This window comes from Ailuropoda melanoleuca, chromosome 2 (assembly GCF_002007445.2).
Source record: "Ailuropoda melanoleuca isolate Jingjing chromosome 2, ASM200744v2, whole genome shotgun sequence".
NCBI classification, from domain to species: Eukaryota; Metazoa; Chordata; class Mammalia; order Carnivora; family Ursidae; genus Ailuropoda; species Ailuropoda melanoleuca.
The window spans coordinates 134074886-134092376 of record NC_048219.1 but is presented as its reverse complement, the minus strand read 5'-3'; the positions used below and the strand labels follow the sequence as shown (position 1 = coordinate 134092376).

The 17491-nt window shown below is 36.7% G+C and overlaps 1 protein-coding gene across 7 annotated transcripts in view; it reads left to right on the top strand.

Annotated features, from left to right (window-relative positions):
* Positions 1-17491, top strand: part of COBLL1 (cordon-bleu WH2 repeat protein like 1) — a 161513-nt gene that overhangs the window by 132122 nt on the left and 11900 nt on the right. For 6 of the 7 annotated variants that reach the window (XM_034654665.1, XM_034654662.1, XM_034654661.1 and 3 more), the window contains 5 exons: positions 6552-6705; positions 7183-7257; positions 8415-8552; positions 12977-13211; positions 14267-14361. In XM_034654665.1, coding sequence (XP_034510556.1) covers positions 6552-6705; positions 7183-7257; positions 8415-8552; positions 12977-13211; positions 14267-14361 — 697 coding nt within the window. The remainder of the gene's footprint in view (positions 1-6551; positions 6706-7182; positions 7258-8414; positions 8553-12976; positions 13212-14266; positions 14362-17491) is intronic. The other variant, XM_019808462.2, reaches the window with a different exon arrangement.

Sequence of the window (17491 nt, the reverse complement as noted above, 5' to 3'; positions counted from 1 at the left end):
GAATATATTGATTTCAATGACCCACATCTTATAATTCAACCGTGATTAATATGTGATCTAATAACTTGTAGAGAGCTAGTACTCAGTAAATCTACTGAATGCCATTCAATTCTATTTTCTTCAGCTAAATTTAGTTCCATTTGGAACCAGTAAATCCTGATCTGGGTGTGAATTCTGAGGGATTAAGTATCTGGCATGGTTTTCAACTTGACCTTGCCACTTTCGCCAGAGTGTTCTCTTCTCTGTGCAGTATTTTCCTTTTCACAGACTGTAAAATTCAGTGATGTGCATTCCTGTTAAGGGTGCAGTTTTCGCTAATGGCAGGCAGGCTTAGTGACTCTAACTAAAGTAAATAATTGAACATCTCTAATCATTAACCAAAGCGTTTTCCCCTAGTGAGTAGAAACCTCTCTGTGTTCTTGTTTTGTAAACCCTTTGGATTTAAATATAGTTTAATCTCAACTTCATTTAAAAAATTTCAGTCATAATTTGGCCAAAGGAAATGTATCTTGGTGCCAAAAGCTAAAGACCATTCTAAATAGTTTTTCAACTTTAATTCTTTACATTAAATTTATGAAATATTCAAATTCACATATTATACACATTCATATATCCATCACTGAGATTTAGCAAAGTAGTGTGAAATATTGTGCTTTTATTAAATTCCTTAAAGGTAGAATGGAGCTGTCTGAGGTGACCTAAAGGGGGAATTTTTACACATAATGATTTACACACAATGAATTTGGCTTACTCAGTGGACTAACCGCCAGTTCCTGAATGCTGGGCACTGGTGGGGTTTTAAGGTTGATTATTACAGAGATGGACTCTAATAGGACTCTTACTAACACCATCACTGCAGACAAAGTACAATCTAGAGTTAGTACCTCCTTTTATCCATACTTGTCACTCTACATTAGAACTATCATTTGCTTATTTTATTTACAGATCATGTTCACATACTTTAAAATAGATGAGCTGCATGTAACATTAGCTCATACTTGCGGAGCCGGTGCTGTATACTAAGCACTGTGCTGAGTTTTCACCCATGTCATTTCACATCAGCATCCAGCCCTTTCTGAGCTGGAGGTACTGTTAACTTTTCCCACTTTATAGATGAGGAGGCTGAAGGTTGCAGAGACACTAGGTGGCCATGTTCCCTGGTTCAAGCCTGGACATTGTCTGCAAAGCTCATTTGTTTGGTAAGCATGACACTAGTCTGCCTTCCAACTTGCAAACCTCTAGAAGCCTCTCTCCAGTTAGACGCAAGCTCACATTCAAAACTACTGGGTAGGTCAAGCCTGACTAATGCAAAGGTAGAGAGGTCCTGTGCCCTGAAGGGCACAGGAAAACTAGGGCTTAGGGATGCTGCTTGGTTAGGCACTGATGGCCTTCCTCACCTTTTTTCTTTCTTTTTAAAGAATTTTTAGCATTTTATTTATTTTTAATGTTTCAAGTTTTTACTTAAATTCTAGTTAACATATAATGTAATATTTCAGGAGTAGAATTTAGTGATTCACCACTTACATATAATACCCAACGCTCAACACAGCATGTGCCCTCCTTAATCTCCATCACCCAGTTAGTCCATCCTTCACGCCCCTCCCCTCCAACAATCCTCCGTTTGTTCTCTGTAGTTAAAAGTCTCTTGGAACACTTGGGTGGCTCAGTTGGTTCAAGTGTCTGACTTTGGCTCAGGTCATGATCCTGGGGTCTTGTGATCAAGCCCCAAATCAGGCTCCCTGCTCCTCAAGGAGTCTGCTTCTCCCTCTCTGTCTGCCCCTACCACTCCACCCCTCCCCCGGCTTGTGCTTTCTCTCCCAAATAAGATCTTAAAAAAAAAAAACTTTTTTATTTCCTTCCCTCTCTTTTTTCTTTCCCCTATGTTCATCTATTTTGTTTCTTAAATTCCCCATATGAGTGAAATCATATGGTATTTGTCTTTCTCTGACTTATTTCGCTTAGCATAATACACTCTAGATCCATCCACACCATTGCAAATGGCAAGGTTTCATTTTTTATGGCTGAGTAATATTCCATTCTGTATATATACCACATCTTATATATCCATTCATCAGTCAGTGGACACTTGGGCTCTTTCCATAATTTTGCTATTGTTGATAATGCTGCTATAGACATCAGGGTGCATGTGCCCCTTTGAATTGGTGTTTATGTATCCTTTGGGTAAATACCTAGTAGTGTGATTGCTGGGTCATAGGGTAGTTCTATTTGTAACTTTTTGAGGAAACTCCATACTATTTTCCACATTGGCTGCACCAGTTTGCATTCCCACCAGCAGTGTTAGAGGTTCCCCTTTCTCTGCATCCTCACCAACATCAGTTGTTTCCTGTGTTGTTCATTTTAGCCATTCTGACAGGTGAGGTGATATCTCTTTGTAGTTTTGATTGTATCTCTCTGATGCTGAGTGATGTTGAGCATCTTTTCATGTGTCTATTGGCCGTCTGGATGTCTTCTTTGGAAAAATGTCTATTCATATATTCTGCCCATTTCTTAACTGGATTATTTGTTTTTTGGGTGTTGAGTTTGATAAGTTCTTTATGGATTTTTAGATACTGACCCTTTATCAGGTATGTCATTTGTCAATATCTTCTCCCATTCTTTAGGTCACCTTTTAGTTTTGTTGTTTCCTTTGCTGTGCAGAAGCTTTTTATCTCGATGAAGTCCAGTACTTCATTTTTGCTTTTGTTTCCCTAGCAATCATGATTTGTTTACTTAAGCAGCTGTGGTGGTTCAGTGAGTCTGCTTTCTAGAAGTAGCTATTCTTGGGTTAGGAACCTCTCCATTCTTGTGTGCTGGCTACGTATATTCCACCCACATTCCTCAGTGCACACCACTTTTCTTGGTTGCAGTCTATTTAGGAACACCTGGATCTTCTAACTTAAATGCTTCTTCTTTTCCTGTGGGCTTTTACCCAAGAAAAGGGTGCTTGCAGTAGATAGAGAACATCCCTTTCCCAAGGTCCAGGGGTTCCTCCACTTTGGTCTTAATAGTGATGTTTTATTTTACACGAAATAACTCCCGTTTGATTTTTATTTTATTTTACCTGTCCTTCTTAGCTGATTGAAATTATTTTCTAGCAGTAAAAAAGAAAACATGCAGGGGTGCCTGAGGGGCTCAATCAGTTAAGCATCTGACTCTTGATTTTGGCTCAGGTCATGATCCTGGGGTCATGAGATCAAGCCTTGTGTCGGGCTCTGTGCTGGTGGTGGAGCCTGCTTAAGAGTCTCTCCCTACTCCTCTCCCCTGTGCTCTCTCTCTCTCTCTCTAACAATAACAACATAAAACTCTTGTCTCTCTGTCTTGAAAGACAAGAAATAGATATTAAGCTATTTCCTTGAACATTAACACTAATATTATTATACCTCAGGACAAAATTTCTCTTTCTGTCATTAATCTGTTGCGGATTATCTAAACTTACCATTCTTGTTCCTTGAAAACTCCTGCTCTTGGCCCATCTACATAAGTTGTTAAATTTACAGTTTTGTCATAAACGTAGCAAGTTTTAACTATTAATTATAGCATGGAATCTAGTTATCACAGGTCATGTACATCTTTCTGCTACCACTCAGTGACAGTCATGCTGTCTTAGTGTCTTCCTTCTCAGTCTCTGTGATCCAAGCTCTAATAATGTATGTCCATATCTTTTCATGTTACACTTGCAAAACAGGGTAAAGGGAGTTAAGTTCTGTAGGATAAAGTTATAAAAGATGTGCTCCTTCAAAATCTTCGTGTCTTTGCTCTTCTTTTCCCTCTGCTGTCTTCATAAATGCTATTGAAAAATTTTTAGTAAAACTAAAATCTGTGTATTTTGACAAATTTTAAATTCTTTATCCATAGAAATATAAATATCCTGTACCAAAAAAAAAAAAGTTTGCTTATTTTAAGACCTCTAGGGACATAAATGAAATATGTGGGTCTGTTTTTATTTTGTCTTTGAGCTACGGATAGGTTCATATAAACTTGTGAGTCTGCAATATAAATTCCTCCCTTCTAATTTCTGTATATTTTATTATGACCAAAATTTAAGAGCTCTAACTCTTAAACAGATACTGTCATTTGAGAAATTCATGACTAACTCAGGTCATGACTACTTTTATCAGGTAATAGAAAAGATCAATAAATGACAGTGATTGGGAATCTGGCCTAAAGGGGAACACAGGTTTGTATCATAGACCTCATGAGAGCAAACAGTCTAAGCACTGAAACAAGTTTGCAGTGTGGAAGTAGGAGGAAAATCAAATGCTGCCCCAAATTTGTGCATTCAGCAATTACTTATTGATCACTTACTGTGTTCTTACCTGTAAGTAGGTCTGTGAGAGGAGGGCAGCATGCCTTAATAGGGCTTTACTGAGTAAATTGATCTGAGAAATAAAATGGCATATTCTACTGCTTTTGATATTTATATCATTGTTTTGAAAAGTGAAGTGCTGCATTGTTTTAGGAGAATTTTTGGACTTTTTCCTAACGACTCCTAAACTTGTTAATTTTTTAAGATAGCAAATGAAAGTTTCCAAATACGGAGCTATATCATTAATCAAAAGAAGAAAACTTTATATTCTGCTCAAAATGACATTTAAATACTGCTCGTCCAGCTGTATGATACCATGCCTTTCCTTCTTAGCCCTTTATTGCCAAGGGTCCTTCTCCTGATTGTTTCAAAAGTCCAAAGTGCAACTGAAGATCTGTCTCCACATCCACCCTGGAGCTGGTGGGGGGTGAGGGACGGCCCTTAGGTTTAATCAGAATTGGCTTTAGTGACTGAATCAGTCTGGGTTGGGTGGCGGGCTTTAGCTCTTTCCTTGCTGGTTAGGTTGGAGACGTTCTGCAGGAAGGGCCGCCGTATGGAGGGGGAGGGAGCTGTTCATCAGTTGATACAGAGAATATTGAATGGTTTGACTCGCCTTCAGGTCAGCTAGGTGCTACCCTGCCTGCCCCCATGTTAAGAGGAGTTAACCTCGGTGAGGGGTGTGTTCCATCAAGTGCTGCCATTGTGGACCTAACTGTGCTGTGTCCCTAGGAGAGGACACTCCGGGCAGGAGGTGGTCGGAGAGATCTAGGGGCTTGGTGCTTAACTGCTGTAGTCGTCCTCACCTAGACTTCGGCCTTTCTGTGCCGACTGGGAAACTGTTAGCAGGTTTTGAACAAAGTGACCCTAAGCAAAGTTCGGTTTTGATAGGATCCTTTTGCTGGTATGTTGAGAAAGGGCCATAGGGGAACCGTGTGGAAGCAGAGTCCAGCTGGGAGGTGCTTGATGGTAATCCAGACCATGTGGTAGCAGTCAAGCTGATGCGCCAACGGGATGGACTTCATGTGGCGTGAGAGAGAAAGGAGAGGAGGACGACTCCAAAGTCACTGGACTGAACAAATGGAGGAATGACTTGCTCCTTCCTGAAATAGGAGAGACTGTGGGAACAGGACTATTTTTGCTGGGAGAGGGGAAGAAGGGATTATCAGGATCTCAGTTTTAGACATGCCATGTTTGAAATCCCCGTGGATATTAAGTGGAGATCAGATAGAGGATGGAGGCGTAAGTTTGGAATTAATCAGCATATGAATAATATGTAAGTGCAAGGGAATGGAGGAGATTACCAACAGAGTGAACATACATACTGAAGAGAGTGTAGCTAAGGACTGAGATGAAAAAGAGCCGTAAAAGAAAATGGAGCGTTGGGATCTGTCTAGAGTAGGAATGTGGTCATCTGGAAGTAAGTAAAAGAGAATTTTAAGAGGGTAGTCTAGTCTGTTGAATGCTGCTAACAGGTCAAATAAATGAGTTCTGAGAATTAACCAGTAGTTTAGTTGTGGTTGTGGTCATTGACGACTTTGATAGGAATAGTTTTAGTGGATCAAAAGTTGGGAAAAATCTGGTTGGGCTGGTTCCAGTGGGGGATGAGAAATTGGAGACAAAAAGACTATGAACAACTCGTTGAAGCAGGTTGGTTGTAAAGAGAAAGCGTGAGATGGCGTGGCAGTGCTCCAGGAGGCAGCCGGCGGTCTGCCGAGGCGGGCCTGTCTTTGGGTCTGCTGACGGTCACATGCTGGCCGTGTGAGCAGTAGCTGCATATGGAGTCGGTGACCTCAAATGACCTTGCCGTGGGTAGACATATAAATTTTTGAGATGTTTGTCGTTAATACATTAGTACTAAAAAAGAAAGATTAATCAAGCCAGCTGTTTTAACGTCAGATATCCTTCCCTTTTCACCTCTTACTCTACATCCCTATTTTCTCCATATTTTTCTTTGAAAGCTAATTTTTAACTATTATGAGTCCTCCACATTATAATTGGTTGTTGGTATGCCATTCTTCCATGCTGGCCTGAGTTCCTTGAGAAGGACCATATTTTACTTTACTTTACATCTCCGTCTCATAGCTCAGCTCCTGGCACACGGCAGGTACTCCATAAATGTTTTTTGAAGGAATGACTCTTATGTTTCACATTGGCATCTAAAGCAGCTGATGTAAAGGTCAGTGTCTTCCTGAAGTTTGCTGTCAATTTCTAAATACAGATTGTGTCTGGTCATTTTGTTTTCCAGAGTCCCTGTGGAGCAGGCATAGTGAGAACTGGCTCACTGCAGCTCAGTAGTGCATCTGCTGGCAGTTTGTCTTTGAAGAGGACAAAGCGAAAAGCACCTTCCCCACCCTCCAAAACACACCTGCATCAAAGTGATGAAAATAGTCCTGTCACTGGTAATGTTACTTTTCCCGTTAACATTCCATGTGTGTTAGGTCTGGTTTCATATAGACAGTAAAGTAAATCAGGTCTTTTTACTAAAAGACAATACTTAAACTCAGGCTTTTTAATTAATTTTAATAATATTTAGATAGTCCCTGATTTTTCTCACTTAACTATCTTTTTAAAATCTGTAACATAACCAAAAAAAAAAAAAAAAGAAAAAAAGAAAAAATTGTGTAGCTCCCTGATCCTAAAACTGAGTATGTGATCATTTGTGAATCTATTCAGGACACTCTCCTTCCAGGATTGACTGCCAGTAGGAAGGGGAAGCTAAGTTGGCTTTAGTTGTATCAAAGCTGGACGAAGAAATGGCTTCTAACAGAGTTACGGCTATCTCTTCCCAAATTATATACAAATAAATTAAGCTACTAAGGAATTGCTACATTTGTGAATGTGACTTGTATGTAAGTTGTGCTGCTTCTGCCCCCCAGCCCTGCAGGCAGAACATGCCGTTCCTTCGGACAGTGTTTTGGAAGCAAGCTCTCCCACGGGGCTGCCCAGCCCAGGTAGGACACCTTGATTCCACATCACGTAGTTCCTGAAAAAGACCTTTCATGGCAGTTGAGGAATGATTCTAGTTATAATGCTCTGTCTATGAAAGACATACAGATGCTTTGACTCTATTTCCCAGATTTTATATTACGAAATGAAAAATTTTCCACCCTGGGTTGAGTATGAAACTGGCAGAACTCAAAATTTTAGTTCTGTGATGGTAGCTTAAGAACTTTCCTTATGCAGTGTCAGGTTACCACTTATTAATGTCCTTCCCAAGAAGGACACATATTAGTTAGGAATGTACCTTAGTGTGTTCAGAAGAAACTTACACCAAGGTGTAATGTACCATTATTTACACAACTGTCCTAGGTATGAATTTGACATACATAGTGTCCTAATTTAGTGGTAAAAATTTGTCATCAAGAAGTATTTTCTATTATATGGTCACATTTTGAGTTCTCCAAATTAATTAAATGCCAGTAAAAATAAAATAATTCAATTTAATACTGTTTCCCTATATTTTTAATAGTAGCTATTATAAGAATAAATATAAAATTTAATTCTTAGACTTAATGTTAGATGTAAATGAACATGACAGACTAATGTCTAATCAAAAATAGGATATTACTATGCCAGTACTTTAACATGGGGATAATTTTATAGGTATGAAAATTGCTCAATATAACCCTACCTAATTTTCAGAATTAATATTCATAAACACAGGGGAAACTCAGGAACACCCAGATGGTCCTAAATCTTTAATCCTTAGGTGATTTTTAGGAATTTGAGATTTTGACACATCTTATATAAGAATTCTCCTGTCCTCTGTGATTAAAAACATTATCCTTATATCACTAGTCATGATTTTTCTTACTTCTTAAGTCTTACACAGAATAATATCAATGATACTGTTTTGTTCCACAAAGGGATTTTATTAAATAATATCAAACTATATAAGTGAAATGAGAAGACTCAGAAGTATTAGAAAGAAGGTGTGAATGCTATTCAAACTTTGCTTGATATCTGTTTCTCTTTCTTTTCCTTTTATTCCCCTGGTTACCTCTTGTTTAACGCATGGATAATGCTGAGCTAACAAATCTGATTTCTTCGAAATGCTTCTTGTTCCCTGCTCGCCGTAACTCTATTGTCTTAAGTGCCATTTCCACAGACTTTACTTCTTTGGCAGAAGCCTCCCTCGGCCCCAGACTTCCCAGTCATGAACACTGCACTGTGCCCAAACTGCGGGATGAAGACTTTCTCTCCGAATGCCCTGGAACGCCCGAGGCAGCCAGAACGCCTCTGACATGTAGGTGACCGGGCCTTTCCTGCCTGGTGCTTCCTTTGATGCAGATTAAGATTATCCCCACGTAAACATTTCATTACTTGGTCATCCCTTGTGTAAAAATGTCTCAAAGAAATAGTAGTTTCCCCCTTTCACTTGAAATTCTCTTACAGGTTTGGAGTTTCACATTTTCCCTAACCAGATAGATGAATATGGCAAGGCATAAGATGAATAAAATAAGTGGCTTTGGAGGATTTGAGCTTTTGTTCTATTTGGTTTTCTGCTTTTTGGCCAACCTCTTTGAACTCTGTTATTTTCAGTGTTTAACTTTATGAATATAAAAGAATATACATTTTTTTCTTTCTTGGACTAATTTGTTATCTAGGCATGGCTTATTTTCTATAGTATTGTTTTTAATTGGGATTTTTATGTTAAATTATTGGAATTATTTTGTTACCAGATGGCAAAAATTTATAGTTAGGTAATACTTGCCTTTCATTATAAATAATTTTATTTAATTTTTTAATTAATTCAGAATGAGTCCTTATTTAAAATCATTTAAAATTAATATCATATCATATACTGCTTATAGTAATGCAATATTGTGTGGCCAGTTTGGAAAATAGTTTGACAAGTCTTTAAAAATAAAATTTAAGCATTCATTTTCTGTATAACCCAGCAATCCCACTCCTACGTATTTTCCAAGGAAAATGAAAACCTCTTTGCACATAAAAACGTACATGTAAATTATTTTAAGATTTTTATTCATAATTGTCCCAAATGAGAAACAACCCAATGTCCCTAAACTGAGGAATGGATAAACTATGGTCAGTCCGTACAGTGGTTGCCAGGGTCTAGGGTTAGGGGGAGCGGTTGATCACCAAAGGGCCCCAGGGGTTTTGGAGACTGATGGACTTGTTCCATATCTTGATGGTGTTGGTGGTCACCCAGCTATACATCTATCAAATGAAGCCTTCCAACATGGATTCTAAAAATGAATTTTACTGAGTGTGAATCATATCTCGATTTTTAAAAAAGAAAAACTACTCTGGCAGCAACTGCAGTAGTGTCTGATACAGTAAGTGTTTTTTGAATGAATGAATGAATGAATGAATGAATACAAAAAAGTAGTTCACCACAACAGATGTAATTTTTTAAAAAAAGATTTTATTTATTTATTTATTTGAGAGTGAGGAAGAGAGAGCATGTGCGTGACGAGGGAGAGGGAGGAGGGGTTGGAAGAGAGAGACAATCTCAGGCAGACTCCATGCTAAGCACAGAGACCGAAGCGAGGCTCAGTCTTACGACCCTGAGAGTATGACCTGAGCAGAAACCAAGAGTGGGATACTCAACGGACTGAGCCACCCTGGCGCCTCCCTACTTTTCAAAAAGATTTTATTTATTTATTTATTTATTTGAGAGAGAGAGGGAGAGAGCACTCAAGTAGGGAGAGGGGCAGAGAGGGAGTGGTAGAATAGATGTAATTTTTTTTTTTAAGATTTTATTTATTTATTTGACAGAGAGAAAGACAGCCAGCGAGAGAGGGAACACAGGCAGGAGGAGTGGGAGAGGAAGAAGCAGGCTCCCAGCAGAGGAGCCCGATGTGGGGCTCGATCCTAGAACTCTGGGATCACGCCCTGAGCCGAAGGCAGATGCTTAATGACTGAGCCACCCAGGCGCCCCTAGAATAGATGTAATTTAATATGATTTTATTTTAGCAAAGAGCGAGATTTGTCAATTCTGCCATTTCGATCATCTCCAGGAAAAATATACAGAGTATCCCAAACATCTCAGTGAAATTATAAGCTTTAATTATTTAAAAGTAAAATGCTCCAGACTTACAAACATGTCTTCTAAAAGCTTAGAATTTAAATTTCATTTATACATATTACATTTTGTGACTTTTAAAGAATTTTCGAATTTTATGTTTTGTTTCAATGTTGCTTTCTTTAGAGGAACTGAAAAACTTAAAAATTCAAATCCTATAAAACTAAGTAAAGGTAAAATATTGCAATAATTAAACTTTCAAAAAGATGACTTCTGTAATTTTTTAACATTTATACTTTGGAAGTTGTTAACTCTTAAAACTTCACAAAGATTTTGAACACTGTATTCTTTGAAAGTGAGTATTCTTCCCTTAAAACTTACGAAGCTGAAATACGATAGTTGTGCTACAATATTTGTGGAATTTATTCATTGTTCACAGCCCTCACCCAGTCTTTTTTTATTATAGTCCTCAAATGTGGCCATGATATAACACATACAAATCAAACTTGTTTTATTATTTTTCGAAGCTTGGGGAAATTTGTGCTAGTCAACCAATCAACTCTGAAAGTTTTTTTGGATTATTAGAATCTTTAAAAATAATTACAGCCTTTCCTAAGAATTTTAAGAATAGGAATATTCTTCAAGCTGGTAAAAAAAATATATTTAAGCAAGCCTACATGATGCTTGTAACTACCAAGTTATAAAATTTCAGAAAAATAATTTGAAACAATTTTTGAAATACCTAACTCATTCTTTAATTAACTGAGACTCGTTAATTTAAGGATGGGGGGCCCCATACATAAAGAAAAGTTGTTTGAAGTACTTTTTTTTTTTTTTAAGAATTTTTTGAGAGTGTGAGAGCGCATGTATGTGCCTGCGCCCACCAGTGGGGACAGGGGATGGGGGTGTGGGGGAGGGGCAGAAGGCGAAGGAGAGACTCTCAAGCAGACTTCCTGCTGAGCGCAGAGCCCAAGGCAGGGCTCATCCGAGGCCCCTGAGATCATGACCTGAGCTGAAATCAAGAGTCAGATGCTTAACTGACTGAGCCACCCAGGTGCCCCATGTGAAATACTTTTGATGGGCAAGAGAGAAATTGGGATAACAATAATTTTGCTAAGCATTACCTCAGTTAATCTAATGTGTAAAGAGCTTAATATATGCCAAGGGGCCATTTATAAAACACATTTGCTTCTAAACCGTAACAGGCATTAATTTTCTCAAACACAGTTTTCAAATTACATAAATATACTCTTACTGCACAAATATGATATGCTGTTGTAACACACAATATTGTACATTGGTATCATAATGGTGTTTTCACACGTCATAATAAAACAAGATTTGCCAAAATACATTTTTTTAAAATTCACTTAAATTCAAATTCCTTAATATTTTTTCTGTTGAGTAATCTACTTTTTATTCAAATGAAACTGTCATTAAAAGTCTCCATATTTGTTTATTAAGTAGCATAAATAGCACACTGTTCTGCCTAGAGATAAAATTAAAGACATACATTACTTTAAATATTCTTCAAATGTGTTGAAGTTTGTATTAATTTTGTGGATGTGCTGATCACTATAGCCTAATGCTCTACCATCCCTCCCCTCATTGTGGTAAAAGTAAACTTTGTTCAGCTGCTATTGTGTAAATGGGAGTGTTAAATTATACTTAAATAAGCAAAGATTCAGAACCTCATTCTTTGGTTTATATTAAATTTCACAGCTAGTGTGGACACCAATTAGGATGTCTCCTCTTTTAATCTGTTGGCCATTTGTTGTTGGTACTAAAGGAATAATGATAAAACATTCTTATACAATGAAATATTAACTGCACCTTTTGAAGAGAATCACACACACACACACACACACACACATTGATATGGGACGATTTTTCGTAGTTAAGTGGAAAAACAGAAGGTGAAAAACATCAGGTATAGTACGCTTCCATTCATATTAAATGAACCAACAAAAAATAGAGAAGCGTGAGTATGCATATCGGCTTGTATGCTCATTATACTTTCTGATAATACATTGGAAAAACCTGTTAAAGTTGCCTCTGAGAATCAAACTGAGTGGGAATAATTTTCATTGTATAATACTTGTTTGTATTTTCAAAAACTGCATTACATATCTGTGTCTTTTAACCCTGGTTTTGTATTTGAATCACCTTAGGAGCCTTAAAAATTCTTGGTCCCACCCTTCAGAGATTCTGATTTAACAGGTGTGGAGGAGGGTGTGAGCCCTGGTATTTTTAAGAGGGGCTCAGATAATTCTCCATTATAATTCTGATAACTGTGGAGTCAGATTTTATAAGTACATAAAACTCATGTTCTTTTAATTTACATTTAGAGCTAGTGTATGAATGTAAAAATCATTTAAATTCAAAGATACATAGATATCTCTCAGAGATATATAACTTGAAGATTACGAGTTTAAATACTTTTTTCTCTACCACAAATAAAACCTAGCTTGATAGCATATTATTTTTAGAATTGTATATGTCTGAGATAATTTGACTATATGTTAATGTGATTATTCACCATTAGAAGAGTATTTTCGTATTAGTTTTGGACCAGCATTTAAGAGTCCAGCTAATTATTATTTTAAAAATTCCTTTCTTGCTAGGATTGCATAGGATGAATGCGGCAAATTAATACTTAGGATATCTTCGTTTCTTTGTAGCTGGAATAAGCTCTGATCATAGCCTTGAAGAGATAGATGAAAAGGAAGAACTCAGTGAAGTGCCTAAAGATGAGGCTGAAAATATTTCTCTGAAGTCACAAGATATTCCTTTTGGATCTACTGATATAATAAATACACTGAAAAATGATCCTGACTCAGTCCTTGGCAATGTTGCTGGAGAGCCCTCACAAAACTCCAAAGAAGAAAAACAAGAAGCTAGAAACACAGATGGACAGTAAGTAGTCTATGTGCTGAAGTGTTGGTGATGGTTTGTTTAATTAATACTAGTCTCTGAATTACAGGTCTGATATTGTAAACACAAATATAGTAGTCCCTTTAGTTGAGACTCTGTTCACCATCATTATAAGAATGCTTATTAATAAAATATGCATTTGCATGTTTTGTTTTTAAATAAAATCAAATTTCAACAGTTCTGGTAGCCCTGTGTGAGATAAACCATAGCATTTAGTTAATCTGTATGACTCAAATATGAAAGTATTTGTTTTGTATTGTATGAGTTTTGCCTATTTTCTGTTTGATCTAAATGAAATATTTAATTTTTAATTTTCAGCAAATGCTTCTCAAAAATTTCCCTGATATATAAAGCAATTCTGCATATTAGATTATGATGTTAAGTTACTAATATTATTTTTACAGTCAACTTTATAATGCAGAGAGTGTACTTTCCATTTGGTCCTACGAATTGAAGTCTACACTACAGTACACTTATATTGTGTTAGAAATGCCATATCATGAATAAAGATGAAATCAAGTAGGCAAAATAAACCATCTTTATCAAAGTTTTACTATAATTTGCATGGGATTGTCTCCAGATGAAACCCTTCTATCACTAAAAACAAACCAAACCAAACCAAAACAAACAACCGTTGAGGTCAGTCCACATCCTGATTTGCCAGAAGTTGGCTTTGCCAGATGCAGGACTTAAATTTTTCATTTAGTTTCCTTTTTCGTTAAAAGACAAATAACAAAAAGACACTGTTTTTGGAAAAGTGTCCATTTTACCAAGCTTCTTAGATCCTTCTTTGCAATAGGACCACTCTTTGAAAGCTCATGGTTCATAGGAGCACTTCCTCTCAGTTGTATTTTTTCCTTGCTATTAAATTTCCAGTATTTGGCAGAAAAAAGATGATTATTTCAACCCATCTGTCTTTGGAAATTATTGCCTCTTTTTTCATCTGGGGTGTGTGTGTGTGTGTGTGTGTGTGTGTGTGTGTGTGTGTGTGTGTTTAAATAGTATCAAAATATAACATACAGTATCCTGTATTGCAGAGGACCACACATAATGGAATATAATGCAAGCAGTGAAGAGAGGGTAGTTGACAGTGTAAGAAACTTGAAGTCATTGGGCCCAAAGCAGGAGAATGGTGAGTTCCATACACACTAATAGCCAACGTTTTCATAGCACTTACTATGTGCCAAAGGGCCATTCTTAAAACTTCATATATATTAACTCATTTAATATTGTATATTAACTCATTTACAGGTCTTACTATTTTTAGTTCCACTTTGTGGTTGATTGAACCACAATATTACGCAATTCACTAGAGTCCCCATGATTAGTAAGTAGTGGACCTTGGATTTGAACTCAGGCAATATTATCCTCGTGTGTGCTATTAACTACCATGTGTACTATTTTTGTTGTTAAATCTTAGAGGTTGTTTAACCTAGATCTTGGATCTTAAAGATGTATACTCTATGCATCTACTTGGTGATCTATTTCTCTCTTTTTTTTTCTTTTCACTGACTCCCACATCCAAACTTGCTTTACTTCATACTCAAGTTGCTTTACTTGGGTGAAACTTGTCAGCATGATTTTTAATCTAATTATGTAATGTTTACATCTAATTATGTAATGTTATTTACCAGTATCTTCCACACCCCCACCCCCAAGTCAAGACAGGTTCTTCTCTTTGTTATAATATATTTCACTCAGTTCTATCTTTAGGGCTATGCTCATTTTTTTTCTTTGCAAGGACTGTAATTTTCCACCTAACTTCACCCACTCAACTATCCAAATCCTGCCACTTCACTTATTTTGTTACTTGATTACAAGAAGCCATGTATTTCTCTAAAAAGTCTTGTCTCCTCAACCAGATTGGACAGTCTTTTGGATCAGAGAAATTATATCCAATACTTTGAATTCCTCATAGCACTGAGTAGAATATGACCTCTTGTTGAAATATATAAGTCATCAACTTAAGATTTTTTTGACTTTGGGATGGTGCAAAAGTGATACACACTCCGTAGAAACTGTATTTTGAATTCTGAGTTTTGGTATTCTCCTGGGCTAGCGATGTCCTGTAGGTTACTCTTGCATGAGCTGGGCAGCTGCAGCTGCGGCTCCCAGGCAGCCCCCCGGGGATAAACAGCAACCATTCTCGGGTTCACTTTCAGTACAGTAGTGAATCAGTTACGTGAGATATTATGAAAGAGGCTCTGTGAGAGATGATTGTGCCCAACTGTAGGCTAATGTGTTCTCGGCACATGTAAAGGAGTATAGGCTAAGCTATGATATTCTGTAGCTTAGATGGAGTAAATGCATTTGACTTACCAATATTTTCAAGTTACAATGCACTTATTGGGATGGAATCCCATCATAAGTTGAGGAAGATCTATACTTAAGGTTAAATTTCAGAAAAATGATACTACACAAATATAAGATGTGAGGAATCTACAATGATATTTTAAGGAGATATGAAGGAATTCGCTTATGTATTCTCATAGTCCAGTCTGTTACATTAACATGCAAAACTAGGTGAAGAGTCTTAGAAAACATAGGGATATACATATTCATATTTGGATAAAATGTGGGTTATCCCAGTGTCACAAATGAATAGATAGATACAGATAAATGTTTTACATATGTAGTATGTGTTGGTTAATTCGTATAGGTCTCTGGTTCATTTTCCCCATGGTCAGTACCATCCTGAGATAGAATACTGAGAAGTTCTAAAAGTATGTAATTTCCCTGTCCTTTTCATCTTGATTCAGTTCCTCACAACAGATGCTATGACAACCAATAGAATTTTATTGAGAAATCTTGCTGCTTCCTTCTTTTAAAAATGATAGTCAAATCATTTTTGCTAAGATTGTTGCATCAAGTTAGTGCTAGGGTCACAGGTATATTTCTGCAATAATATTTTTTTTATTTACATTTGATTTGCAATGACCTTTGTCGACTCTAGGTGGGTTTTTTCCTACTTTTTAAAATTAAAGTATTTAGGGGCGCCTGGGTGGCTCAGTCATGAAGCGTCTGCCTTCAGCTCAGGTCATGGGATTGAGTCCCACATCGAGCTCCCTGTTCAGCGGGGAGCCTGCTTCTTTTTCTCCCACTCCCCCTGCTTGTGTTCCCTCTCTCACTCTTTCTCTGTCAAATAAATAAATAAAATCTTTAAAAAAATTAAACTATTTAGTTGATTTTTAAAATAAATAATTTCTATTATCTTTAAAGTAGTTCTTAGTTTTTTCCTTTTTTTTTTTTAACCTATGCAATATACTTGTTTCAGTCATCCTTTTGTCAGATGATTCATTTTGTAGATGTCAGTTTTGATTAGGGAAAGGACTTCATAGCACAAAATCTACTTTTTTCTTCTACTGGCTATCATTGGAAAATGGCCTAACCATTCACTGACATTTGGTAGTGTCATTATCAGGTATGTATGAGGATGGATTAGCTACTAAATTCAGCAGTGATTCTGGGTTTCCAGGCCTGTCATTGGGAATAATTGTGAGATTTTGATGAGAAATTCAGAATTAGAGAACAGTGAAAAATAGACATTTGGAGTTCTAAAACCAATTAGGGTTTATAGGGAAATGAATTTAAAATATGTTGATTTACTTTGTTTTGGAAAAGATTTCTATTGTGTGACTGGGCTATACCTATATTCATTGGAAAATGAGAAATAAGCAAGAGAGAAGGAAATGCATTTAAGTTCATTTCCTGATGCCAGGGACCATTTTTTTTGGGGGGGGGGCTCATAGCAGTGTTGACAAATACTTTTCATATAGATATTAAAAATACTTACAAACCAAGTAAATAAGAGCATAGGCAGAAATGTGTCTTTTTGATGATTCTTAAGCAGATGTGTCCTTAATCACAGAAGTTAATAATTATGAGTCATTGAGAGGTCACTTGTATAGACAATAAATATTCTGATAATCAGTTGTATTTTTTTTAGGAAGAATAAAAATGAATTCCATTTAAAAATTAGATATTTAATATAAGAACCTTGCAACATAATAGAAAATATAACAACCATGACCAAAAAAGCCATGCAGTTCGGTAGGGGGTACAAAGATGAAGGTATTTTAAAAAATTGTTTGTATACAAATTTCCCTGGCAACATTATTTTTTTTTCTCTTGCATGCATATTTTTTTTTTCTTTTTTGACAGAGGAACTGTTTAAAAGAGCTCATGACATTTTGGTCAGTGAACTTGTTATTTATCTTTTAAGTAAAAGTGAGCCATGATACAGCTCTAGAGAAATACTTGAC